Source organism: Nesoenas mayeri (genome assembly GCF_963082525.1).
Source record: "Nesoenas mayeri genome assembly, chromosome: 2".
NCBI lineage: Eukaryota > Metazoa > Chordata > Aves > Columbiformes > Columbidae > Nesoenas > Nesoenas mayeri.
In genome coordinates this window covers 21,448,139-21,475,203 of record NC_137543.1, presented here as the reverse complement: position 1 = coordinate 21,475,203, position 27,065 = coordinate 21,448,139, and the positions used below count along the sequence as shown (strand labels likewise).

The following is a 27,065-nucleotide window of genomic DNA, read 5'->3' as shown; positions in this document are numbered from 1 at the left end:
GTTTACGTTCTGTTTCTATATGTGAATGCATGTACTTCCGTCCTCATGTTTCAGGCTTGGAAATATGTAAGTCTTCTCTCACTCTGTCAAGGTTTCTGCATCCCTTCTTTTCTTGAATATCTTCTGTTCCTATTTTCTGGGCTGTGTCTTTGTCTCCTGATGAGACCCAACTCGAGTCTTCAAATGGTTCTTTCCCTAAGCATCCTGTGTCTTAGCCCCCTTCCCCCTCTTTTTTCCCCCCTATCCTTCCATGGTCTTTTTAAAATTTTTTTTCTGAAAATCTTTTTGCCTACTCTTTCACTATCCTCTTCAGAATATTCTTTCCTTCCCTTTATTGTTCATGGTAGGACAGCACTGTTGCAGATACGGATGTGACCTGCACTCTCTGCCATTTGCAGTACTAGCAGCAGATAGGAGAGATAAAGAAAGTCAGAAGCAGACTTTTGGAGCCCTAAAAAAAGGTGGGCTGCAGTAAGATTTTTGTTGTAGAAAATGGAGAAGCCTTTTCATTTTTCATCTTTACCTAAAGTGCAGAGCTGTCCTCTGGGAGCATTGGCAAGGTGGGCAACATTAGGCAGCTCAGTTAGGAATGAAGCGTCATGTGGCAGCTTCTCCTGCATTGTGTTTGCTGCCTAGACTTGCTTCAAAGCGCAGGCAAAGGAGAGCAATAGCTTAGAGCAGTTAGTACCTGTGGGTTATGCTTGTGTCTACTCCCTTCATGGCTGTTGTGCTAAAAGATCTGGTTGACTTTACTCCTTAGGAGAGATGAGACCAGGGAAGATCAGGGTTAGAGGGAAGAGTTGCTGGAGGGTGGCAGTAACTTCAGAGAAACGAAGAAGGCTGCTCCATTCAGAAACCCTCCACTCCCTCAGTGGTAGCAGAATAACAACTCCTCCTCCAGAGTGATTTCACAGAGCTATTTTCTCAGCTTTCAGCCCTGAGTTTGTTCCTCCTTCCATACTTCACATCCTAACAGTGGCCTGACCCTTTTTTCTCATCTTTGGGGCAGCAAAATTAAATTTTGCCTTTGCTTCTGGACAACCTAAATAACCTGTTTGCCAGACCCCTGTGAATGCAATTTTTGTTGCAAAGCAAATTATAAAATTTCTTTCGAAGACTGATTGTAGTTTAGTCCGTTACTGTTTGGACACCAGTGTGAACTTTCTCATCTCTATGTGCGTCTTTCTAGTAAGATGACTACAGTTCTTGTACCCTGCAGCAGACTTGCAAGAGGTTGTACCCTGATCCCCAGAGATCTCACTCCAGAACCAGCACACTGCAGAATGGGTACAGTGCCACTCGTTGTGGAGAGAAGTAGATAACGCAGAGTATGAAATCCCTGCCAGATAAACATGGTAATATGAGATGGTTGGTCATCTTCAAATTAGAGCTGTGCGAATTGCTCATTACCCAATGTTCTTCCACACCAGCAGTGGCCAGTGTCCAGGCCATGCTGTAGGGGATGCAGTATTCATTCATTCATCATGAAGTGATACGGCATGGTGCATTTGGGGTTAGTGTTCAGACTCTCAGTTACTTGTTTTAGAGTTTTGGGCTATTGAATGAGTCCTGTGGAAAGGGAATATTTCTGTTTTGCCACCTCCATTATGTTATTGTTTCCAGTCCAATTACAAGCTAATTCAAAGCTATATGTTAGGCTAATAGCTTCTCATTCACTGCTGTTGGCCAGTACCTCTTTGTGCACTTTACATGCCGCTTACCAGTTCCCCTACCACTTACCTATGAAGAACATTTATTTTTTCCCTGAGTAGAGGCTCATCATAGGCAAATCATTAATGCAACTTCAAAAAGATCTCATCTGTTAGAGTTGCATATGGCTAAGATCACAATTATCAAAAGTCCTTTTTTTTCTTCCCCCTTTCTTATCCGCACAATAAATGTAGTTGTCAGCAGGATAAGTTCACGCATCGGATAAGGTCACAATTTCATTTAGTGACAACTTCCAACAGCGTGAACTTACAAGGTTCGATTTATTAAAGAGTCAGAAAGGATAAGATCACTGCATGGCCAGCCTGATTTATCAGGGTTTGACTGGAGTACTTGAATAGAGAATGTCGTATTTCAAGTTTATGTTCAAAACTGTAGTTTAGTGTGTGTTATGTCTCAGAGACTTGAAAATTGAGAGAAGAGAATTTAGAGGAGGTATCTCAATAATGCAGTTTATGTCTGCCAAGCAAGCGTATGAGCATTTAATATTGGAGCTACTGTGTTAAGAATCACAGAAGTGGAAATGGGATAGTTCTCTGCTATCAATGAACTGCTGTGTGCAAATGTACACATATTAGTTTGTTATAATGAAGGTAATCAGCAGTCAAATATTAATTGCAGATTCTTCCTGTGTATACAGGACAGAAGGTGTATCTTGGGTTCTGAACTTAAGAACTTCTGAGAGTGTTTTTAACTTGCTCACTCTGACTTCAGAGCAGTCCTTATTTGAAACCACAATGATTTCTCTACCATGCTAAAATATTCATTAGAGAGCCAGGTGGCTGTGCGCTGGAAATGTGCAAAGAAGATGCCATTTGCCAGCAGAAATTGGTAGAACTCCATGGTGTCAAATAACCAGTCTCTAATTATAGCAGAGAAAGACCTTACTAATTCTTTTTAAATGACTCCACTCAGAAAGGTATTCCTGATTAAAAAACAAACACACAAAGAAAAACAACAAACTACTGCTAAAGCTATCAGTGACCTGCTTAAAAATGTTAAACATTATAAATCTGGATATAGTTATTTCTGAACAAAGTAGTTCACTTTTTCTCCCCCAAAACACTGTTCATCATTCACCTTCAGATATACACTCCTTTGTTTCATATTCCAGAACAGAGCGAAAGCCAGTATTATTTTGTTCAGAAATACTGTTTATAGTTAAATTCTTCTGGTGTTGGAACTGTGGTGAAATCCTGTTAAAGGCCAAAAACTGTTGTTGGATTCCTGTGTAGACTACGTGTTTTGTGGAGGGGTTTTTTTTAATTATTCTGACTTTGCTGTGAAAGAAGACAAAGCTAAACAGACCTCTCTACCTTCTGTTTTATGCAAGCCCTGTCTGGCATCCCTAAAACAATACGTATATGCACGTGTAAAAGAAGAATCCTAAATTGAGTCATTTCCTTCTGGTTTGGTATCCACCAAGGTGGCCTAGTATCTTAAAAGCCATGGGATGTTTTGTAATTGTACTAGTGAGTCATGACTTGGGGCTTCTTTTACAGTGCAGCTATCATAAGTCTTTGAGTAATCACAGACTTTAAAAGTATGCTACATCAACAAGATAAGAGAAACAGCCCACAGCACTAACAGCATTATCTTTTACCAAAATTGATTAGCCCATAGTATGTGTCTCAAATATTTTGTATAAACTTACTCGGCAAGCTGGAAATAAGTGTGTTCCTCAAGGACAAGCTGAAAAAAAAAAATTCTTCTGTAGCAAGGAAAAGGGCAGGAAATATCAGTAAATGGAATGTCTCTTAAGTAATTTTTTTTACCTAACTCACAAAACCTAAAAGCAGGGCATCACTTCTCTCTACTTATGCTTCTGAGCGCTGTTTCTGTCACAATTTTTGCTTTTCAGTCAGATGGTTGATGTGTCTACGATGAAAACAGCAAAATACAACTGCGTCTTAACTTTGCCATAGGAATGATGAAGTATTTAACAAAACTCATCCCAGGAGCATGTATGAATTCTATATATTATAATCTGCTGTTACATGAAGGAACGTTGTGTTCAGTGTTCAGTACTGAGCTGGTCTGTTGCGATTACTGATCACTAGAAACTCACAACAGTGCTTCTCACAGAATTTTCTGTTTCCTTTGGGCTGGCGCACAGATTAAAGGAAAGTGCAGCAGTTTTTCATCCTTTCTTTCCTTTTCCCCCTGCTTGCTGGGATCTCCATGGACAGCCACCCATGAAGAGTCAGTACCAGCTGCGTCTTTACACTTCCCACTGCAAGTGGTGATATGGCAATAAAATCTCCACTCCTCTTCCTTTTCCTGATGTAATCTGTGAAGATGCTGAGCAGTTGTGCAGGGGACAGTAGCTGCAGGAAGCACTTCTGACTTACATCTGAGCTTCTCCTGAGGCTGAAGGGGATAATCTTGTCTTGCTGAAGTATTTCTCAAACTTTTTCCATTAAGAGTCATGGGGTGAGGTTCTCTTTTGTTCCAGCAAAGTCTCTTGAGGTCACAAGTTGCTCGGGCCCACAGGTATGGCCCTGCATAAGCCAGTGTTCTGGTGGGACGCCAGCCGTGGGCAGAGGACATCCCCGCTCTCCTCAGCAGGAGCCTGGGCCTGCCCATTGCCGCAGTTTCAATACTGTTCACCAAATAGGAAATTTCAGAGGAGCAAAATGTTGTACATGAAAGCAGGAAGGTTGCCGGCTCCTTACTCTGGGGTGAGGATTTTTAATAGTGACATTTGTACTCTTTCTTCTAAAAACCCTTGTACCAGCCCCTGGCCTTCATGCTTGGGGCAGACAAAGGAACGTATACAGGGATTTCACAAAAGATGCAGGCTCTGGTAGGAAAACAAAATGATCTCAGCAGATGCTTATAGACCCTGATGTGCAGTGGTTAGTTGTTGGGGTTTGTTTTGTTTTGGTTTGGTTTTTTGTTTTGTTTTGGATTTTTTGTTTGGTTTTGTTTGTTCTAAACTTACAGCTCTCTTAGTGTTAGTTTTTTCCCCTAAACAAATATTTTCAGTGAAAAAAAACCATCTTTGTCAAGAATCAAATTGTAATGTGCTGCACCTTGCACAAGCGTGGCCAAAGTATCTGTGTTTGTAAAGACGTATGAGCAGATTATCCTTCCCAACTCTAACATTCACCCATAGTGGTAAAATGGCTGCTGGTCATGGTGACGAGAGAGAAATGTTATCTTTTTTGGAGAACTATGATCAGGGGAAACAGGAAGGTTATGCAGCAAAATGTTTTGTAACGCTGTGTGCAATCTGCTACTCTGTCATGGTGTTCTGAGTGGGGGGGAGATTACAGCAGCTTCAGTACAATTCAGCATCATGTTACCCCATCCACAGCACATTTCAGTGTATTCATACGTATTGAAATGCACAGCTTGGGACTGTAACAAAAGAGAACGAAAGAGAGAAAGAATCCATATTAACTTAATTATAGACTGGAGGCAAAAAATACAGTTCTGGAAAATAATTGCTTGTTTTTATGTTTGCCTCAAACCTGAACTACTTACAAGGTATAAGATTCATGTTATTAATTTAATTTAGAATATAAGGTGTAATAATGTGTACCTTAAAACTTAGGTAGGTTTTGGATATCGCTGGATGATCTGCCCTAAGTTTGTCGTTCTTAATCCATTAAAAGACAGGCCTGCTTGTAAATCCACAGGTACAGATAAGGAGTCACTGTTTGACTGTGTCTGAACCCTTTTCAAATGAAAAATGTCAGTGGCAGAAAGGGAGGCTGAATTATTTTTTAAAAGGGTTTTCAAAGATTCTCATGATTCCTCTGATATCAGTTAAATGTGACATGTCCATAGACATGGCTGTTTTTTACTGTATAAAACCAAGCAAATGCTACAGTTTTCATCTCTATGTAGAGAGAAAATGCTGCAGTATGCCTAAGTGATCAGCGTGTTACCTTGCAACACCAGAAAGATTTCTCTCTTCCATAATTAACATATAAAGACATTTTTTAAAGTTAACACATTTTGTAACAATGCGACTGTGAGAGGGAAAAAATACATCTATTTCAGTTTTGTTTTGTGTTTTGTTGTTGTTTTTTCTTTTTCTGTTTGGATGCATAGATACAACATGTATAAATTAGATATAATTAATCTGTAAGCTTTCCTGCTCACATATTGCCTTTAGAAATGTCATAGCACTGTCACGATGAGGACTCGCCCGCATACATAGTAGCTTTTGTAAACTGATACAGCTCTATTTCCTAGATTTGTTCCAGTTTGCAGGAAGGATCTGATGCACAATTTTACGTAGGGTGGTTTTGTAATCTGCAACACTCAGAGGTGAAATTTAGATCTCTGTGCTTGAAAATGGAAGCTGGAGCCAAGTCTTCTCTTTGGAAAATGGTTGAGATTAACCCCTGTGGACAAGGACAACCCCTGCAGCCTGGCTGTACCATAAATCCAGGCATCCATGGGAATGGTCAGCCTGGGGAAGTCTGTGGAGACTCCCTGCAAGCCAGGAGGAATTACTCATTTCCTCCAGCCCAAGGTTCGTTTCACAACAACTTGCAGTTCTAAATCTGAGATGGGTTGACTTCTTGCACAGTTGGACTTTATCCTGTTTGTGGAAAAGCACTGTCCTGATTGGGGGTAGCGTTGTTGAGAAGGGACGTGGTGCTGGAAAAGGCAAGAGCTACTGTTGCACCTGGCTGGTGCAGAAAGGGACAAAGGGGCTTTCACAGGCAGGGAAAACAGGTCAGGAAAAATCCCGGCCACAGCGAGGTTGGGGTGAGCTCTGCTGTTCCTGAGAACAATAACAGATTTTCCATCTACCTGCAGGAAGGACAAAGCTTAGAAATCCAACAGCATGTAAGCATTCAGTTAAATGTTTGACAGGAAAAGAACGTATCAGCCCTCATTCCTTATTATATTTTATCCTTCTCAAAGTTTAAAACCATAGTTTATTTGAATTGTTTTAGAAAAGAATGTTAGATATTGTGCACATAAACACAGCTTTTGCTGTATTTTTAACTGAAATGTTTATTCATAGAAAAATAAGCTTATTGAAGAGATAGCTTTCAAAGAAGAGATGTCCAGACTATATTTTTCATCCCAAAATGAAGTGAAAAAAATGTTGGGGAGAAAGGTTGTTGATGAATTTTATTTTTCCTTCTACAGTAATGATCAATTGTGTATTGTTTCTTCTCTGTTCATTGGAAAAACTCAGAAAAGTTAAAGTGACCTTTTAAGTGTGAATTGTGAAGTCCTTACTTTCAAAAATAAAATTTACTTTTGAAAAAATGAAGAATTAGTACACACTAAAACAAAATTATACTCTCTCCGTTGCCTTCACATATTTGGTGTTAAAACCTTAAGCTAATAGTGTAAATAATTTTGGGTCTAATTCTGAAATGTTACTGCCTGTAAAACCTCACTTGGTTCAAACTCCCTTTTTTAATTGTGGTAAATGTTCTTAGTAATTCCTTCAAAATGAGTAGAGTTATTGTGGATTTATATCGCTATATGATATGTCTAAAATTTTAGTAGATCTATGCTTCAGAATGTGCACTTGTGACAGCAAAATTCTTCAAGGGAGTTAATGCATGGTGTGTGGATGCTACTGCATTCTCTCCTTTCAGCTATCATCTCCCCCTCCTCGGCATGTCTTAAGAACTTCTCTGAAACTACTCTTCTGAATAAAAATGCCTTCAAACTCCAATGTGTGTGAAAAGATGCAAGAAAGGAACAGGACTTTCTAAACCACACTAGAATATAATTATAAGGGAAAAAGTTGGTTTGTTGGGTTTTTTTTTTTGCAGCATGACAAGATCAGTTGTTTTTCAGACAAGCATAATTACTTCTCGTTGTATGGGTCCTCAGAACATTGTGCGTACAAAGCCGACACAGAGGCAGAGGTGGTTGTTGCCAAGGCTCAAGTGAAAGTGCTCTCAACGCGGCGTGTTTGCTTTGTTTGCAGGGGAGCTGGAGCTGGTCCAGAAGGACGGGGAGCGCAAGATCCAGAGCCGGCAGCAGCTTCCGGTTGGAACAACATGGGGGCCTTTTGCTGGGAAGATGGATCTGAATAATAACACCTTGGTATGTAGATGCTCCGAGGCGCTTCGCTTCGTGATATTGTGTGTCGTTCTGCAGGGAATAGCCTGAATTACTGCTCAGCCGGAGCGTTTTGAAAACAGGCATTGTGAGCTTCCACGGACAGTGGCGTTTGGCTCTTTTCCAATTGGTTCATCTGTGGCAACTGTCCACAGAAAGTTATTTGGAGCACAGGTTAATAGTATTAAACTTGTTATTTTACAGAGGAACGGAAATGTCACCTCCTTGTTTGCCTAACCAAGCTGTTGCATTTCGGTAGTAATATCTGATTTTTTGGTGGCTTTTAAAATTTCTTATAGCATTAACTGCACAGTATTTAATTTATACTAATAGATGATATAGAAAATAAATAGCTACATTATTTTATGATAAAATTCATTAAATTTGCGTTAATGTTACTGAATGTAGCACGATCTTCCGTTAGATTAAAATTATTTTGAAATATATCAAAAGGCACTTATAATATATTCTTAATTAGCCTTGTGTTTTCTTCTGATTGCAGGAAGTATGTGGGCCATATTGTTTATAAGTAATATTTTGTTGATAACAGTTCAGTGTGCTGAAAATCTTGTCCTCTCTAGGTCTTTTTTTCATTTTTGTTTGTATTAGTTTTAAGTCTGAGCTTCAGTATTATTTGTATATAGTTCAGATTAATTTTCTGAGAATATCTGAAAAGGTGACTCTGCATTAAAAATAACACAACAAACATCTCTTGAAGAAGGGTTTTAGACAATCTTGGAACATGCTGAGCCCTGTGGGATGCTGCTGCAAAACCATTATGTTCAGCTGGGTCACTGTTTGCTATTTCAGACTTGTATTAGCATGAATGTATTAGCATAAAGACCTGTAGAACTGTTTCATAGAAATGTAATGTTACATGCATTGGGGTAGATACTGCTCTGCTGTGAATGGAGAAGCTGAGCTTCCCAGTGTTGGGGGTATTGTCCTGCCCTTGGAGGACCTGGAGCAGATGGGGAGCACTTAGTTGCTAAAGTACCATCTGGGGGAGTGTGAGAGGGGCGTTTATGTGGACATGAGGGAAAAGGGGAGACTGAAAGTCTCTAACTCCTCCCTGAAGAACCTATGTCTGTATGCTGGAGTTCTGTTTCTAAAGACTGCTGGATAGTATGCATGTTACTTTCTGTAGATATCCATGTTAAAATTGTAGTGAAGTGTTATGCTGTTGTGAGTGTATAGTAAGTATTTAAGATCTTGATATTTCATAGACACTTTAGCATAATTTATTAATCAAAAAGTGCTAACAAGGTGTTAGAGAAGGAGGCAGGGAAACTTTGCCTGAGTTTCCTAGAGTTCAGTATTCCCAACACAGATCAGATTTCCCATCCAGGCACCTGAATAAAGGATGTGTTTACAAAAGTATTGAACACTAAAAGCATCTTATTGTTGGAAAGGGGAAACTGGACAATTTTAATACCTCTCTCAATTTTCTCCATCTATTTAACTTCATTTTTATTTCTTCATCTGTTTGATTCATGGTCTGGTCAGCATTCTCAAAATGTTTTTCATAAAATGTCATTTGCAACAACTCATTTTCTAAGATTCCACTATTACCACTTTGGTCAACTTTCATGCAATAGAAACCCTATTTGTGATGTAGCTCAAAGTCAGTCCACCCAATACTTGCAAAAAGATGCTAGCTTTGTTGCCCTGTCTACTTGCTCTGCTTCCTCAGGTATATAAGACTTGAAGATAGAGTATAAGAGATAATGTTGATAGAACCTTCACTGCAAAAGTTATCAGATATTCTTAGGATGAATTTGCAATGTCTCAGCAGTTGATCATATTGTTTCATTTTTGTTTTCTGAAGGAGATGTAGAGCAACCACAATCCCTGTAGCAGGAGCTTGTTTCTTTAGTAAGACAGGCATATATTAAGATCTGTTATTACTTTGTAAATTTGAGCAAATACCTCTTTAGCTGTAACAAAAACATCTAGCTAAGACATTGTGGTTTTAATGAATTTGTAATTAAGCATGAGCAGAGCTGACTTTTTAGGTTGGTAATTATAATGGGATGGAACAACTTCCTCAACTTAGGTCAGAGAGATGTGGGATAAAAATCTTCAGAAGGACTTTTTTTTCTCACTAAACTGGAAAGATAACTCCTTTTATTCTTGTCTTTTTTTTTTTTTTTTTAAAAAAAAAAGGTATTTTTGCTAACACTTGTAGGATTTTACTTTTGTTTTGCCTACTAATATAAATACATTTGGAAATATGAAAAGGTTCCTGTAAACAGAGTTGTAGTCCTCAGCAATATTGTTTTGTCCCCCGAGCAACTCCATCCTTTGCAGTAGTCAAAACTGAACTAGATATGATCTTTAGCCATCTGAGTTAACTTCGAAGTTGGATCGGACTTTGAAGTTTGCCTTGCTTTGCGCAGGAGTTTGGACTGGATGACCTCCAGAGGTCCCTTCCAACCTGAATTATTCTGTGATTCTAAGTATTCGTTTTTTCTGAATATCAGATGTTTCCTGTAATCCCACATTTGTTACTTCAAAATGCTGTGTGAAGAAATGTAAACCTCTTGATAGAACTTTAATTTACTGTTTAAGCAACACAAACCCAGTGACAGCTTCTGCATTCTTTTCTGGTTTTTTTTCTTGAAACAATTCTGGTTTATTTATAATTTTTCTGTTTTCTTGACACATTTGGTTACTTTTCTCACTAGCATACAAGCTCTCTGTTGTTCATAAGGGGAGTTACATTTGTTTATTTAAGTTATTTATATCTGTTTTCAAAAGCTCATTTGGGTAAAGCCTCACCTCCCTAGAATCCAAGCAAACTTGCACATCAGCAGTTGACAGCAGGTTTGGTGCATTTCTAGATGAGAACTTCAAACATTGGACTACTATTAACATAAAATGTTATTTTTAAAAAAAGCTTTAATGTGAATTTTTGGTATAGAGAGGAAAGGAAAGAAAAAATCAGGAACCTCAGGTAAATAAATCTCACAATTTTTGCAGCTGGTGTCTCTTATTGGAAAATACGTTTGTGGCTGAATACAAGTATCTTACCTAGCTTTACTGTTTAGTGTTAGCAACGTGACATTGCCACAAAGGATTCATTACTTGGCTATAACAGTTACAGCTTACTTACTAACCCTGTACTCTGCACTGTGTACAGCCTGTACATGTAATATCCTGTTGAAGTGCTGCTTATTTCAAGCAGTGCTGTGTTGCTGAATACAGTCTCACTGCTCTTGGCTCAGGAGACAGAGCAAGCTAATTAATTCAGCACAGGAATTAATTGAGTCACCGTGCCAGATGTCAAATACTTTTTAGATCTTTCAAGTTTCTGTCTTGAAGTATATTAACAATATACATCTCAGAGTAGTAGTGGGTTGGATACCTTGAACAAAACCAATTTAAGTGCTGTTTGCAGTTGCAATAGGAATAGCAGCTGTTGACTTCATCAGCAGTGCTACAGCACTGTCGGGAGATTTGGTAGTGCAAGGTCCATATCAGGACTGCAGAATACTTAAATTCCAATGGCAGACTTAAAATAGCTCAGTGACTAATAAATTCTTAATTTTTCTGATCTAGTAGTTGGCCAATACTCATGAATTACAGAGTGATCAAAAGCCCTTAGGAAATAATGTACCCCATTGTGTTATTGTTACTGTTGATGAATCTGCATGCAGCCACCAGAATTCTTAAGAACGTTGTTTCTAACAAGAAAGAGTGAGTCTCAGATATTAAAACTTGTCCAGACATTTAATTCCCATTTCAACTTCAAATTAAGCATTCCTTATATCATTATTAAGTATTTATAGATATCTATTTAGTTCCTTTTGTTATATTTAGAGTGATAGATGATCTTTTCAGATACTTCTAATGATCTGTTCCTGTAATTTTGCCAAATTGGCAAAATTCTGCTCTCAGCTGCATGCATAGTTTGTATCTGTTTGCATAATTGGGCATGGAGGTTGTTGCCTTCCCTTTCCTTTGACTTTTTCCACTTTCTGTCGATGTTTCCATAATAGTGGATAATGCTAAGAAAACAAACTGCACAAGAGTATATTTTCAAGTCTAGAAAGTGTAATTCTCAAATAAGAGCTCGTTCTCTTGTTTTACAGTAAAAAGTGATCAGCTACATGTTTCTAGATTCTGTCTGAGATTTAAAATAATCTTGTGGTTTTGACAGACACATGAATAGTTTTGTACAATCCTGCTTTCTACCTACAATTGGTGAGAACTCAACTCTAGAAGGAAGGCAACACGATTTAATCGGTAGTTTCACCCAGAAGGTTCAAACTTTGTGCCTTGCTGCATCACAGAAAATTCAGTAGTAGGCGGGTACCTACAAGTAGACAGGAATGTGTTTTTAGGTGTGAAACTCCTAGCTTGAGATTGCTGTTTTTAACAGGAGAGTGGATTTGCACAAATGTCAAGTCTAATGTGAACAGGGATACAAACCACGGAAAGAGTAGCTGCTGTGCATAAGCAGCTCTAAATTGAAGGCTCTAGCAGCCTGTTTTAAGAAAATGCTGTCTGCTTGCTTTTTCCCAGCTGTAAATATTTTCCGTGTTTGAGGGGACAGCTTAGTGGGACTGAGGCCCTTGGAAACAAAAGCTGCACAGAACCGTCTACGTAGCCGTGACGGACATCGAGCAGCAGCTCTTGCCATCGCCCCACACTCAAGTGAATGCCCTGTTCCCTGGGCTGCCGCCATCCAGTTCTTGGTGTTAATCTGTGCCTATGGCAGGGTTTTGCGAAGTGAAACAATGAGCAGCTGGATCCTGACCCCGGTTCTCGTTGTCTTGTCGCGGTGAGGAGCGTGTGGGGCAGGGCTGTATCAGCTTGATAAGGAAAAGAGGATTCAACGTGACTGTGAAGGGAATCGGCGGGAGGAGAGTGTGTGGGGCTGGCCCAGGCGAGCAGGGGGATGCAGCGGGGACCCTCTAATGGATCTGTGAGGTTCAACACCAAAGTGACACTTCTTCTAGAAGATACCCTCGTGGAACCGTTTGACTGGGTAGTGTGTGAGGGGCTGAGGAGCCAAGGTTCAAAATGCAGTTAAGTTACTCATTCACTAATCTGTGGCTGGTCAATTTGAGTCAAAACCCTCGCATCTGTAGTAGACAGCAACTTTTAATCTTCAGAGCTGCAGTGCAAGGGTTTTCTTTGGTTAGAGGTGCTGTATGCCCACCAAGACAGCCGGCAGTCTGTCTGTAGTCTCTCTGTAGTCAGGCTGTGGTCTTTGATCCTCTTGTTCAAACATGGAAAGGGATAAGGCAGTTTTTATCTCTAGCTATTTACCTACGAATGGGAATTTTGACTTTTATTAGCACAGAACCGTTTTTATATTTAATTACCAAAAAAGTGTGTTGAGTAATGAACCTTGATTCTAATCTTTATTATACTGGGTTTATACCTTTAAGTACCTCAAGTGACTAGAAGAATACTCCCTTCTCATTTTTACTGCTGCTATCAGGATCTTACTGTTTAAAACTAATTTAAAAACACTTATTTCTGTCCCAAACAATAGCAGACATCAATGTAGCACACTGAAACATTAAAAAAAAAATGGAGATATACTGAGATGATGTGGATATCTGCATGGCCATCCACAATGGTCACCTCACATTACCTCACCTTTTATAAAGTGCTCTCCCATTTATGTAGACATGTAGATGAGGGGAGTGTGATGATTTGTAGTTTAGAGGCTTCTTTTCTTTAAAAAAAAAAAAAAAAAGATATTTCTGCTTCTTTATTTACATTTACACAACAGAGCTAATTTAAAACATGTTACTAATATGATAGCAAGATGTGGTAACAATCTGAATAAACATCCTGTTTTGGAAAAAGCCGAAAGCATTTTTTTCCAGCTTGTGGAAGTAGTTTCCAGAACATGAATAGGTGGTGAGGCAACGTGGTCCATGAAAAGAAAGAGCATACTGATCGTGCACCACTGTCTAAACGCTGTTAGTACACTGGTATTACTACTGCATGCCATTACCATAGTCTTAATTTCAAGATATTAAATATTTGAGGGTCATACAAATATGATTTGCTTTTTTAAAAAAAGGCAAAACAAAACACAAATATTCTCAGGAAGACAGGGTTGAAATTACATTGTTCCTTTTTATTTCTTTATTTCTGAATCGATGATTTCCAGAATGTAGTATTATGTCAATAGGGGATTTTCACATAAAATCGCTTTTTAGACAGATTTTAATCCTAATACTCTTGCAATTAAGAAGTAGAAGTTACCAATCGTTCTCATTAAACTAACTCAGTTCCCTGGGAGAAAACTCAATGAACTATCTGTCCTATTTCAGCAAGCTTAATTTCAGTAGGGGGATCCTTCTTTGTGGGGGTGTGCTCTGGGACACCTTGCCAGGGAGCTGCTGAGAGCAGAGCCAGAGGACAGCGAGTGGAAGAGATGAGGCAAGGTCAGGAGCCCAGGACAGAAAAAGGGCAAGAAAATTTGGTTCAGGGCCTCCCAGGCAGCAGAAGCAGAGGGAGACACCATCTGCAAGTGGCAGGCTCTTCCATTTTAAGACGTGGGGAAAAGCAGAGAGAAGATAATGTGTACTGGAGCACATATTGCGCTGTTAAGCCATTTAGAGAGAACTGCTGTAGTAAACTGTGCAGTAGCGACATATTCTTGTGCTGCTAGTCTGTGGTCTAGTCTTCTCTGTACCTTAGGCTTTGAGACTTGAATGCTTATTTTGCTATTGTAGATTTTGCTGAAATTTATAACACGAATCTAAGAATGGGAAGTAGTCTTATTTAAAAACTTGGAATGAGAGAAATAATTGATTTAGCTCCATTTAAGGTCACTACACTGAAATACGTAACAGGTATGAGTTCAACACCCATGTTTAAGATGAGAAATTTAGCATTCATTTTGTCCTCTGAGAAAATTTTTCAAATTGAGGCTTTTCATAATGATATTTCTTCTTATTTATGAAACATATGCATTAGTATAGACTAAGCAGATATAAAATGTCAGATTTAAATATTCAGCAGTTTTCGAAATAACTTTCTTCTCACTAAATGTTAAACAACACCATTTCTTTTTACTCTGAAATAAAATTCAGTTTCTAAAATGCTGACACATTTTTTTTCAGTAGTTTTACATTCATAGAACAAGCATGGGAAATTCTAGCTTGATTGTTTTAGTAGAACATAAAGCTATGAAGATGTTTGCATCTATGAAGACCTTTGCATTGTGGAGCCAAGCATTTGGTAGTTACAATGGGTACTCAACTGAAAGACCCAGAGGCTTGTGTTCTCTCTTTGTCCACTAGAAAATAAAATGTCCTGGATACTCCTGGGTTTCTTTGTGGTGATAACACAAAAAACTGTGGCTGCCCAAGTGTAGTTTACATCAGCGTACATTGGTAGTGGAGAAATGCACCATGGTGCTGTTGCCTGTGGAACTGTGGTAGCAGTTGTGTTGCATCCATATGTTGTCAGTAGGTATTGGCTGGATGCACAAGTGAAAAGATCATGAAGTGAAAACATGAAACTGATGCTTTCCATAAGACTTGTGGAGGCAATAGTGGACAATTGTGTGGAATAACGTGTGGTGTAGAGAAAATTTTGACGTGCAAAGAACATTCACATTTTGGTGATGTCAAAATTTGTTTGTTCTATTAAAAGTGCAGATCAAGATAGTAACAATAACAAGATATGAAATTACTGTCTATCTTCATTTAAATTAAAAAATTACTTCAAGGAAAGGAATGGACCTGTAGCTTCAGTGAAGATAGTGGCTGCTTGCTCCTCAGTTCTGAGCAGTGTGATGGAATGATCAAAATTCCAAACATTGGTTCCCTCTCTGTCTGAATATGCTTGAGAGAAGTACCCTGTAAATTTTCAGGAATGATGAAAATACAAGGTATTTCTAATTGTTTCATTACCAGCCAAATAAACTCCATTCTGTGAAAGTGTTTTTGAATGTTTTGAATGGACAATAGAAGCTATTGATAGTAAGAATAGTTATTACAGTATGTGTGATATATAAAAAATTGTAAGTATAATAAGTATATGTATTTGTACATATATTTACACATAATTTGTTTGTAATTTCATAAAAAATAGCATATTCTAGTCAGAAGAAACTACTGACTGTTATTAGGTCCTAAAATTAAGAGTTTTATTTGAAATACTAACATTTGCTGAACTTCTCTATTTAGCTACAGTTCCTTTCTAATAATGTTGTAGTATCACATAGTCAGTAGCAAATTTTGCCCTTTTCTATATGTAGCAGATCTACTTTGCAACATAGAGCCTGGTCTGAGATCCTAAGTTCTGAGTGAGGTTTGTAAAAGTCCTGGGCCTCATTTATCACTCCTGGAGAACAAGTTCATCGATTTAATCCTGTGGTGGCTTCTCAGGCTCCAGGGGAGCTGAAAGACAATCAGCTCCAGCCATTAGGGCTGTGCTGGGAAGGGTGCAGGAGGCACCACCACTTGCCATCCCAGCCCTCACACTGGCCCCTGGCCACCGGCACAGGGGGAGAAGCTGCAGCAGGGGATGCACCGCTGGTACTCTGACTGGTGATGTGTCTTATTTATGGAGTTTTGTGCATGTCCTGATATTCCATACTTGAGAAATTACATGCATAGCCTCATCAGATTTGATATTGTTTCATATTTGTGTTCCAACCTAAATAACTTTAATAGATTTTTGCCCCCTTTCTTTTCACTTACGCATTTTATCATGTATTCCACAGACTAGAGAGAAGGGGAACATATTTCAATGTATTTGAAAAATGTTTCACAAATTGTGAAACGTGAAATATAGTTTGTTTGGGTTTTTTTTAATTTGAGCTCTTTTAACACATTTAAGGAGTAATTGAGTTTTACATAGACAAAATACTGTCCATTCTGTGCTCTAAGGGAAAGATAGCAGTCTGAATGCTGCTGATGCATTTAGAATAAACTACGTAGCATTTGAGATATTATCGCAGCATATGTAGATTATTCTCACTCTGAGAAAATGTCTTATAATTTAAAATTCTCCCTGTCAGAGATTAATATTTTGTATCTTGTTTTTGACATTTGATTTCGTATCTGGAAAACACATAAGAGATTTTTTTAAATAGAAGTGTCATATATGTTAGTAATTATTTTTTTATGTATTTATGTACATCTCACATCTCCCAAAATACTTTTTTTTTTTTTTTGACACTTTCTTTTCAACATGATGGTCTCTGATCTGGGGGATGAGTGACCACTTTTTTTAAGATGAAATTGGAACTCTTGCTATGTGTGAGGACATTACAGACAAGTTTAGGGGAGCTGAGGGAGGTGTGCCTCAGTGCTGGGGAGGTGAGGAAGGATTCTTCCCTCTCTCCCCCTCCTGCAAGCTGTTGTTCTCACTTTTGGAAGAAAAGTGGGACAGATTAGCATAAAAGGAAGAGAGCAATAAAGCAGAAAACAATAGTAAGTCCAAAATATCTTAGTTTCTTCTTTTCTGCTTGTGTTGAAGCAGGCCTGCTTCTGCTATTGCTGATTTTTAGTTCCACTGTGGACCTCATAGTATGTCTTAGTCTTACCTTGCTGCTTGTATGGTTCTTTGTCTTGACTGTTGCATTTACTACATTAAGTACTGGATCTCGTTATTTGCATCTGTTAAATTTCAGATTGTATTCTTCTCTTTTGGGATCCACTTGTTTTATGTTACTCCTGTTTCTCATCACACTCCAGTTGAACCACCTCCCACCCGTCACCAAGCCAAAATACTATCTTGATCCTGTACACTTCTGCGGTGGAACATTTCCCTTGCCTCCTGGATCCACCTGGATCCTGGTCTGTGGAAGGATATGATGAGTTTAGGTGAACTTACTAGACTCTTAGATGTAGGTATCACAGATTGAAACATAGTAGTTTTCATCTGAATATGAGGAGAAGCTTCTTTACTTTGAGGTTTACAGAGCACTGGAACAGGCTGCCCAGAGAGGTTGTGGAGTCTCCTCCCTTGGTGACATTCAAAACCCACCTGGACACATTCCTGTGCGATCTGCTCCAGGTGAACCTGCTTTAGCAGGTGGGTTGGACTAGATGATCTCCTGAGGTCCCTTCCAACCCCAACCATTCTGTGATTCTGTGATCGTCAAGGGAGATTTAGGTTAGATACAAGAAAGAGCTTTCTAATGGTAGTGAGAATGAAAGGCTGGAGGAGATCAAGGAGGTTGTAGTAAGTCTGTGGCTGATGTGTTTAAGATCAGGTTTAAGACTAGGTTGGACCAAGGCGGCAGGAGTGGTGTAGGCCCAGCCGAGCCCTGGTGCATGAGAAGGAACCAGAGCAGCTAACTCTGTGGCTTTTGGCACCCTCATGCTGAGAAATGTCTGCAACCAACTTCACTCGTTCAGCTGCCCAGAGATGCCTGCAGGTAGCTAATATTTTTCAAGTTTGACTTTACAAGGCCAGAATGAGACACTATTTTTTGTAGAAAATGGCAGATGGGACATTAAAGCAAACTAGACAGTTGGTCATACTAGTATAGGACACCATTTTCAAAATCTAATTGAAATATAACAAGGGCTTGCTGGGAGATAAGGAAGTAAGCAGCTGTATTTCTTTGGCATGTCGCTTTCCAATGGCCTGCAGGTGTTTTGGTTTTTTTTCCTCTGAATATTCTCCCTTCCCACTCCAGTTTCTTGCTAACTATAGTTAGAATTAACACTGCGTGTAAATGAATATTAAATCAGTGTAGCTTTTTCAATGCAATTTTTTCAGCTGTACTTAGGACTTTATTTCTAAAGTATTCTGTGCCTCTTTTTTTAAGAAATACCATCTGATTTGTGAGGATCATTGTCCCAGGTTTCTCTGCCACAGATTTGCAAAGTGAGAGCAATGGTATTGCATTTTCAGGATGCCAAATGTGTGCACTTTGATCTGGCAGTACAGCACGCCTCAGGGACTAAGCTGAATCTTGATTTCTTTAGTCAGCCATCCACTATCAGGTACCAGGGCCCCGATTAGGCAGGCTAAAAAACAGAGAATGCACCATGGGTTAGATGTGGAAACATTTGTGAGCAAGCTCCTGGCATCACCGTCATGCTCTGTGCTCATTTTGTGGTCCTATTTCTGTGCTAGTAAATCTCTTTAATGCTTGCAGTAAAAATAACAGGTACCTGCATGTCGTAGATGAGTGCACATGCACCAATTACTTCTGAAAATTCTTCCCCCTACACCCCCATTTTCCAGCAGTGGCAAATGAAAAGGATATCCATGTTTTGAAACTTGACCTCTCACAAAAGTGATACCTCTTGGTGTGGTTGTGCCTCCTTCACATTCCTCACATTCCCTCTTCCAAGCCAATTGTTAGCACTTGTTGCAGCATTTAAGTGGCTTTGTAGTAGCACCTACTACACTTGGTCTGGCTAGTGGCATACATGGGACTAAATGGCCTTTCCGACCTTTAATTAGCATTTCCTTGTCAGTTACACCAAAGATATCGGGCGATCTTGTTCTTTGTTCATTGTAACTACCGTAACTGTGAGGTCTCCTGAACTCTTCAGAAATACAATCATGGAGGTCTCCTAGTTTTCTGTGTTTCTCTTGCTGTATTGTTGGACAGGAGGACATGCTAAGTTGGCTTTGCAAGGTGTGGGGAAGTAAAGAGGTTCGGGGATGACATCCAGTGCCGTGGCCCACTGCAGCATGATGGTCAACCTCACGAGAGGTGCAGCAGTACGCTGCATTGATATTATCACTTCAATCATTTATTGGGGTAACAAAGATTGTTGAAGTTACTTTTTCAAGACATTTAACATATGCAGATCTCTTCCAAATGAAGCGTGTGTTAGAGATCACAGTTTCCATGCCTGTATTTTTTACTCTAACTAGGTGTTTTTATGTTTCCATCTATAGTCTTTGAAAAAATTTAAAGCAATGAAAGGGAATGCACGATGATTGCATATTTTAAATGGTGATTAATATGCATTTATTACTTGGTTTTGCCTAGCACTGAGCACCAGCAGGAGGTGCTGAGTACCCCAAGCTTTCATTCAAAGCAGTGGGGCTGAGGTATGCTTAGCATTTTGTGATACTGAACACTGCAAGTACAGCCTATAAAGCTCTCCACAGAAGATAAATATTTGTTATTTTATTTGACCTTGAAGATGGGACTGGTTTGATAGGGTTAAGGTCAATGAGTATATTATTTTTAGACAAGGTATGGAGTACATGGATGGTTCTGCTTTATTTTAGTGTGTTAACATCTGGCAGCATTCTGTGTTCCATATGCTGTTGATCGTCCTGATACATTCATCTTCAGCGATTATCAAAGAGATTTCAGTGCTCTGGAGTTAATCACTCATTTGAGAAGACAAATACATGAAGATAAGTAGAAAAGCTGCATGTGGGTTTTTGTGTATAAGACCAATATTTGGGTAATCTTGGCAAGTACCCTATTAATTTAGAAATATTTTTTTAAACTAACTTAATTAGCTAATACCTGCAAGTGGTGTAAGGATGAAAAATAGCTTATTAGCATTCAATATTATTATCACAATAGACATGGAAAACATTGCTCCTTGGAAATCTGACTGTGCCCTTTTAATTCCCGGTTTTGTACACGTAATGCTGTCTACTAATGATGAATAGTTAAAGGGGTTTTAGCTTTGCACCCTTTTCTCGTGTATTGTTTTATATGGCTTCAGTATATGAAAGTTTAGCTATACTTGTGCTATTTCATTACAAAAAGCACACACATAACTTTTTTTTTATACCAGTGCTTTCAGTTTTCCTAGGTTGATAACATTTTTTTCCAGGGCTATAAATTATTATTTTCATTCTGTGCTGTTTTGGCCTTACATGCTAACAGCTTCAGGGGAGAAAGACTTAAGAGTTTCACAGAGAATTTGCCACATCAAAGCAGGTGTTTCCTTTTACAGTACTTTCTTCTTTCTGAAAATGCAGAAAGTGTACCATGATCAGAACTAATGGTGAGGCAAAAATCAAACTAAGCCAGATGCCTGTCAACTTTGTACCTCTCTTGTGGCTTTTGCCCCAGCCCGCACTCACCTTAGAGACCAGTCCTCTAGGCTGGCCCACTGTCGGGCTACCCCATTGCCCATATTCCTGCAGAGAATAATTCAAATAAGAAAACAGCCATAGGGCTGAAAATGTAGGAAGATGACCCTTTGCCTCCTACACCTCCTGTAAGACAGCCCCTTGCTACTCCCGTCTCTGGTAACAAGGAAGGGCACCATGGAAGCACCTGTGGCCATGGCCCTTCAGGCAAACCCTAGGACCAGGCTCTGTCTACAGAATGCTGTGTGGGACGTCTGGTCAAGACACATCAAGAAAGCAGCAGGAATGCTGAAGTGGCAGTTTTCCACAAAACAGAAGGTACAGAACAAACTGAGGTAGCAATGTTGTGACTCAATATTTCTCTCTTAATTGAATATACATCATTTCAAAGAAAAAAACAAAGGCAGCGAAGTCTCTTATGGCACATGACATATCCATATCCACCACTCAGATAAAATTTGTTTTATTTTATCATGCACAAATTTGTTTAGATCTTAGCAGTGACCACTCTTCCTGTTGCCAATATCTATTAATGATAATTGCTTCAAATTCTATACTCACTCAGTGATAGCATCACATCATGGTGAGGAAGATTGTGATCTTATCTAAACCTATTCTGTTTAACTCTGACACTCCCTCTATTATAGTGGGGCCCCGATAAGATCATGCCTGTTAGGATCAGACATTAGTTGGAATCAATATTTGAAAATGTGCCTGTTTTTGCTTAATAGCAAAGTTAGTGTAAGGGTCAGAGTGAGATCATTTGTTGGATGAGATTGTACAGTTTCATCTTGTAATGGAAATGTGTTCTTTGCTTCAGCTGCTGGTGAGAAGTAAAAACAAGGGCTCTTTGAAAGCTGTACAGCTTTGCTAATAGTCACTGTATAAGGAAGATACAATCATTATTATGATATTTAACATCTGTAGTGCTGCAGCATGTTGAGGTTCTAGTCGGGAACTGGTGCTCCTTTGTGGTAGACTCTGTCTGAACCTGATATTAAATGACAGCTGCTGGCCTAAGCTAGCTTAGGTCCTGGTTTTAGACCAGACGTGAATACAATGGAAACAAGCAAGTGTGGGAGGCAAAAGCTAAAACAGAGATATCAAAGATTAGTATAATAAACAACACTTACATCATACTAAAGCAGCAGACCTGAGTTTTGTAGAGATAGTGAATGAAAAATGCAGTGAGTTTGCGGATGATTTCAGAGAATTCATCTCTATGCATTAATCTAGTGGAAGAAAACACAAATAAATTGGGAGTATTTATTTAGATGAGAATTTTGAAACTCATTGGCTGATAAAGAAGGTTGTAATCTAGATCAGTGATAGTGAAGTGTTTTTGGTGCCAGGTGCCAAGTTTATTTTAAGAAGCTCAGAACTCATATGCTGCCAGCATGAATCTCTCTGTACCAAACTTGGCACCAGTGCCAGCAGTTTAAAGTTACTAGTGGAGATGGTCAGAAAACAAAGCACCATAATGCTGTTTTGCTAGAAAAACATGGTTACTCTTATTCTAAGACTTTTCAGAATTTGGTCAAAGAAACCAAAGCAAAGCCCTGAGGGTATTGCATGGGATGTGTGAACGCTGCCGTGCTCCTTTCTCCTCAAGAACATTAATTTTTACTCTCTCACAGATCACAAAGTACAACAGAATAAATTAAAAATAAAAAAGTGAATAGTGAATGACCCATTGTTTTGATCACTGGACTGCAGAATGTGACACTAGTTCTGTGCCTGGAGTTGGCATCAAAGGGCCTTGTGTGTAGCTTCCAGTGCGAGGCAAGTGCCATGACCACTGGGCTGTAGAGAGAATGGTTCCAAGAGGCACTTCCCTAGATATGTTAAATCATTCCAGTGTAGAATAAAAAAATAAAAAAAAAAAGGAAATTTCCATATGTTTTCATGAAATTGGATTCATTTTTTGAATGTCCAGCTCTTTATTTGAGTAAACAACTAATACTACTGGCGTGCTAAGACCTGGGCTGTGTTTACTGATCGTTTCCATTTCAGTAATGCCCCTCGTCAGGGAGTGCGTCTGATCTTAACCTCTGCCTTCCTGTGGGCTGACTTGGATTTCCTTTGCAGTTCCCAACTTGATTACAATGCCTCACATTTGACACACTGTTCACTACGGCTATGGCACTGTTTTCTGAAAGAAATGAGCATACGTGTGAAAGGAGAGAGAATTTTCACTAGACGAAGTCAGAAAGTTTCTGATTCAGAATGAAATGTATATACTGTCATGTGCTCTTCTAATTATATATCGATATGTCATTACCAGTAGTATCATATATGTGCCAACTGGTAGTTATGAAGAGGTTTAACTGTAATTTATATTTGTTCAAACACAAAAGTTACTAGAATGAGAAATGAATAAATCATTGCACCATTGTTAACAGTAAAAGCATAACTGAGTTCACTATCATTGTATTGCCTTTCAATTCAATTAAATGCCATTACTTACTCTTTTAATATCATATATGAAAGCACTGTAAATTGAAATAAAATAAAAACTCATCAAAGTGGATTTATACAGATGAAATTCTTCCCCTATAAGATATGCATAAGGATATTTTAGTAGTATTTTGTCCATAAAAAGCAAGGCATTTTCATATTTTCATTGAACAATGTGTACTTTTCTATCCAATATAAATAATGAAGAAGTAGATTTCATTTTACTTTTTATTTTAGGTGTAGCATGTAGAGGGAGGAACAGAGCCATTTCTAAATCATCCCTGAAAAATTGGGTAGAATTTATCTTTGAATGAAATATGTCAAGATTTTAGGCAGCGATGTCATAGTGCAGGACAGAATTTTTTTAAGACTGATTTTTTCTCTGTTTCTCCAACTCTATTTTGATCTGTGTGCATCCCAAAAGTATCTCTTGAGTATTCTGATAATACATTACAGTGTTTGTATACAAAAATACGTGTTTTCCCACATACGTATTTCCACAACATGGCCTTCAGTAGATTGGTGACATAATTTTTCATGAATGGCACTGGAAAACAAGGTACTGGCAGAATTTTGAAGCAATACTATTTAAACATTTATTTATTTAAAATAGTGGCCTTTTGAACAACTCTAAGTCTCATTATTTCTTTCTCTGTTGTCTTAATTGTGAAATACAGTTTCAAATTCCTGGAATATCAATGATTTTTATTGGTCCTTTTTTATTTCAGAAGTCTTTGTGCGATATTTTCAGCCATGGTGTAGAAACCCAAATACTTCAGTGGGGCAAGAGAGGACGCTTTTTCTTTCCCGTTCTGAAACCACGATGAATCTAAGTTTAGCCACATGCAAACCAGAACTCTACTCTTTTTCTTCCTTACTCCCAGATACATATAAAACAAGAATGTCATTAAGACAATTTGATATATCTGAAATAGTAAGGTGTTTTTTTTTTTCCTAATGGATATCCCTTCTTTCTCTCAAAATAAAGAATGATGAAGAGACATAATTTTATCTTTATAATAACAAATTATTCTCCTCACTCTATTCCTTAGTGGCCAGTATGGGCCACATACAGCATGTTTAAGACTTATTGTTAAAGTTTTGTGCCAGTGCAGTCAGAGCTTCACTGTAAACCTGACTCTGAAACAATTAGATTGAGAAGCAATATGAGAAGATTCAAGACAATTACACCTGGATAATTAATGCAGAATAGTGTTTGTGACTATTTATTTAAATTCTAGGAGTTTATTTTTTAACTTGTACTTTCTGCCCCAAGAAGTTATTGGTATCTGGATGGCCTATTAAAAGTCACAAAACAGATCATCTTGCTGTTTTTATTATAATGTCTGAACTGAGATGGCAAAAAGAGGAAATCCCTTCCTGAAAGAATTTACAGACAAAGAACAAGAGAAGAGTATAATTTAATCACCATTTTTAAAATGGGAGATCAAGGTACAAAGAGATTAATGGACCTGCTTGACAGCACTCTGGAGTCTCAGGTTTCCTACAGGTTAAACAAACGCCTGTGTTACAAGATTATTCCCTGGAATGATGAGCAGACACCCAAAGACTTGTACATTAGCAGCCTACAAATTGAACTAATTTTTATAAACTCTTTGTGTAAAAATTGTGAATAAAAAGTAGTCATGCAGGAATCTATCTGTTTGCAGAAGACAATTTGTGACAGAAAAGACGACTAAACTTTTTATGAATATTATATGCAGATACTAACTGTAAATAAAATGCAAACACAAAGCAATGCTACTTTGAACATGTTCTCAAATATACCACTTATGAAAAACAGAAGAAAATAAGTAGACGCCTATTGAAATACTCTGCAACAAATTCACATTATTTCATAACTGGTGGGTTAAAACTGAAACATGGAGGTATTTAACAAAAATCCAGATTTTCCAAGAGTGGCATCCCTTATCATGTAAAGTAATGATTAAACCAGTTGATAGTGTGCTGGTGTGCATAGTCTGGATTATTTCTGAAAAAGGAAAAATGCTTGAAGATGGTTTAGCAGCACTACGTTTCCAATGGGCCAGTCAGTCAAATGCAAATACAGTCTATAATAGAAAGAGCTCGTTGGCATAGTAATTGGGAAATGAATGTTATTTGTAGCTCCATATTTCTGTCTTTAGGAGTCTAAGAACTAGGAGGTGGGTATTGATAAGAGGGTTGTCTATAAATCCTTTGTAATGAGGCTGTGCCTCTTCAGTCATTTGTATTAATTTTAACTTTAGATATGAACATCATTCGCTGAAAGGGGTGACAACTAGAATAACTAATTTCACAAATGTCAGGTGAAAAAAAAATACTCATTTTAGGAAAAAAAAAAAATTAAAAAAAAAAAAATATATATATATAAAATCCATGGGCTCTTTTGTGGTTGTTTAGTTGGGTTTGGGGGTGTTGGTTGTTTTTTTTTATGGCAGGGGCAGTTTGGGGCTCTATAAAGGATCACTTTACATGTCATGGAATGCACTATAGATTATAGCTGCATTTGTGCAGATATTGGCAACGATGAGTTCTGGTTTGGACGAGGTAAACGATTATGTAGGAGAACTACCAACTGTAACATGTAGATCAAGAGGTATAAATGTCCTTGCTATCTGTACCTTATGTCAAAAATTCTCTCCAAATGCCTTGAGATCGACATCAACTCCAACCGTTGATATTACCTCCGTGTTATCTTTTTTTTTCTTTATTGGCCTGTTTGGTTGATTATTTAGTAACGTATTTGACACTTTCTCCTGTTCCGTGTCTTACATATTTGATATCTTGTTCATATTTTGAACTTCTGAATATTTCTGTGAGTTCAACTGGTAATGCAGGACTGGAGGGTCTTAGACAGGAAAGAGTCTGGAGCATTGTGGAAAGGTGAAATTCTGTCAGTGGCTTTGATCTCCAACCTTTTGCTACTCTGTCCCCACCCCAGCTGCTTTCTCTGTACAGTTTCATTTCCATCTTCATGGATGCCCTTAACTCTTCACTTTCCCTTCCCTCATCTCCTGATATTTATCTCTTATTTCTGTTTCTGGCACTTACCCCTTAGCCTTTCTCCTCACCTTTTCAGTCTCTACTTGTTCAGTCTTCTCTTCCAGCTGTGCTTCCTTCTGCTTTCTCAAATTTCTCTGTTCTTTTTCTTACTGACCTTCAAGACACCTTCTTCAATGTTCCTGGACTGACCCTTCCTTAATTTCAAGCTCCTCCCCATACAGGCGATTTGGAGTACACTATCTTGAAGTAGCCTTTGGAGCAGGTTTTAAACAAAAACAGACTGAATGGTAATTTTATGTAAAACAGAAATGTGAAATGGCTTCTCGGTTCAAGGTAGCACACTCATTGCTGTGGCTAGTTGTCTAGCTGACTTGAAAAGGACCTGTGTACTTTTATCGCCGTCTATTACTTTGCTAGTTATAGCAGCATAATCAGCTCATGTCTTTGGGCACTGGGTACACACTGCAGAGAGCAAGAAGGAATCTCTTGCCTCTGGCCCTGCCCAAGTTTAACATTGCACACAATTAGTCAGGTGTATTAAGGGCTTACTGTGCCATCCTCTACTTCATATGAGATGTGGGTAGTACCAGAGGCAAGCTAGCAGCCTCAATGGGCCAGTGGACTGATCTTACACAGTAAATCCCATGCTTTTGTGATATGTTGACAGACCCTCACCTTAAACAGTGCTAGCAGGCACGGCTGTAATAAAACCAAACTGGCTCATGCACTACTTCTTAGATTTTCCATAAAAACAGCATAAATGTTAATGAATAAATAATCTTCTCCTAAATTTCATACAATAACTGAGC

The 27,065-nt window shown here is 38.5% G+C and overlaps 1 protein-coding gene across 2 annotated transcripts in view; it reads left to right on the top strand.

Annotated features, from left to right (window-relative positions):
• The window catches only part of ZFPM2 (zinc finger protein, FOG family member 2), a gene marked incomplete at both ends in the record, with an annotated part of 310,316 nt that overhangs the window by 145,836 nt on the left and 137,415 nt on the right, over positions 1-27,065 (top strand). For both annotated transcript variants that reach the window (XM_080339349.1, XM_080339348.1), the window contains one exon: positions 7,646-7,764. In XM_080339349.1, coding sequence (XP_080195475.1) covers positions 7,646-7,764 — 119 coding nt within the window. The remainder of the gene's footprint in view (positions 1-7,645; positions 7,765-27,065) is intronic.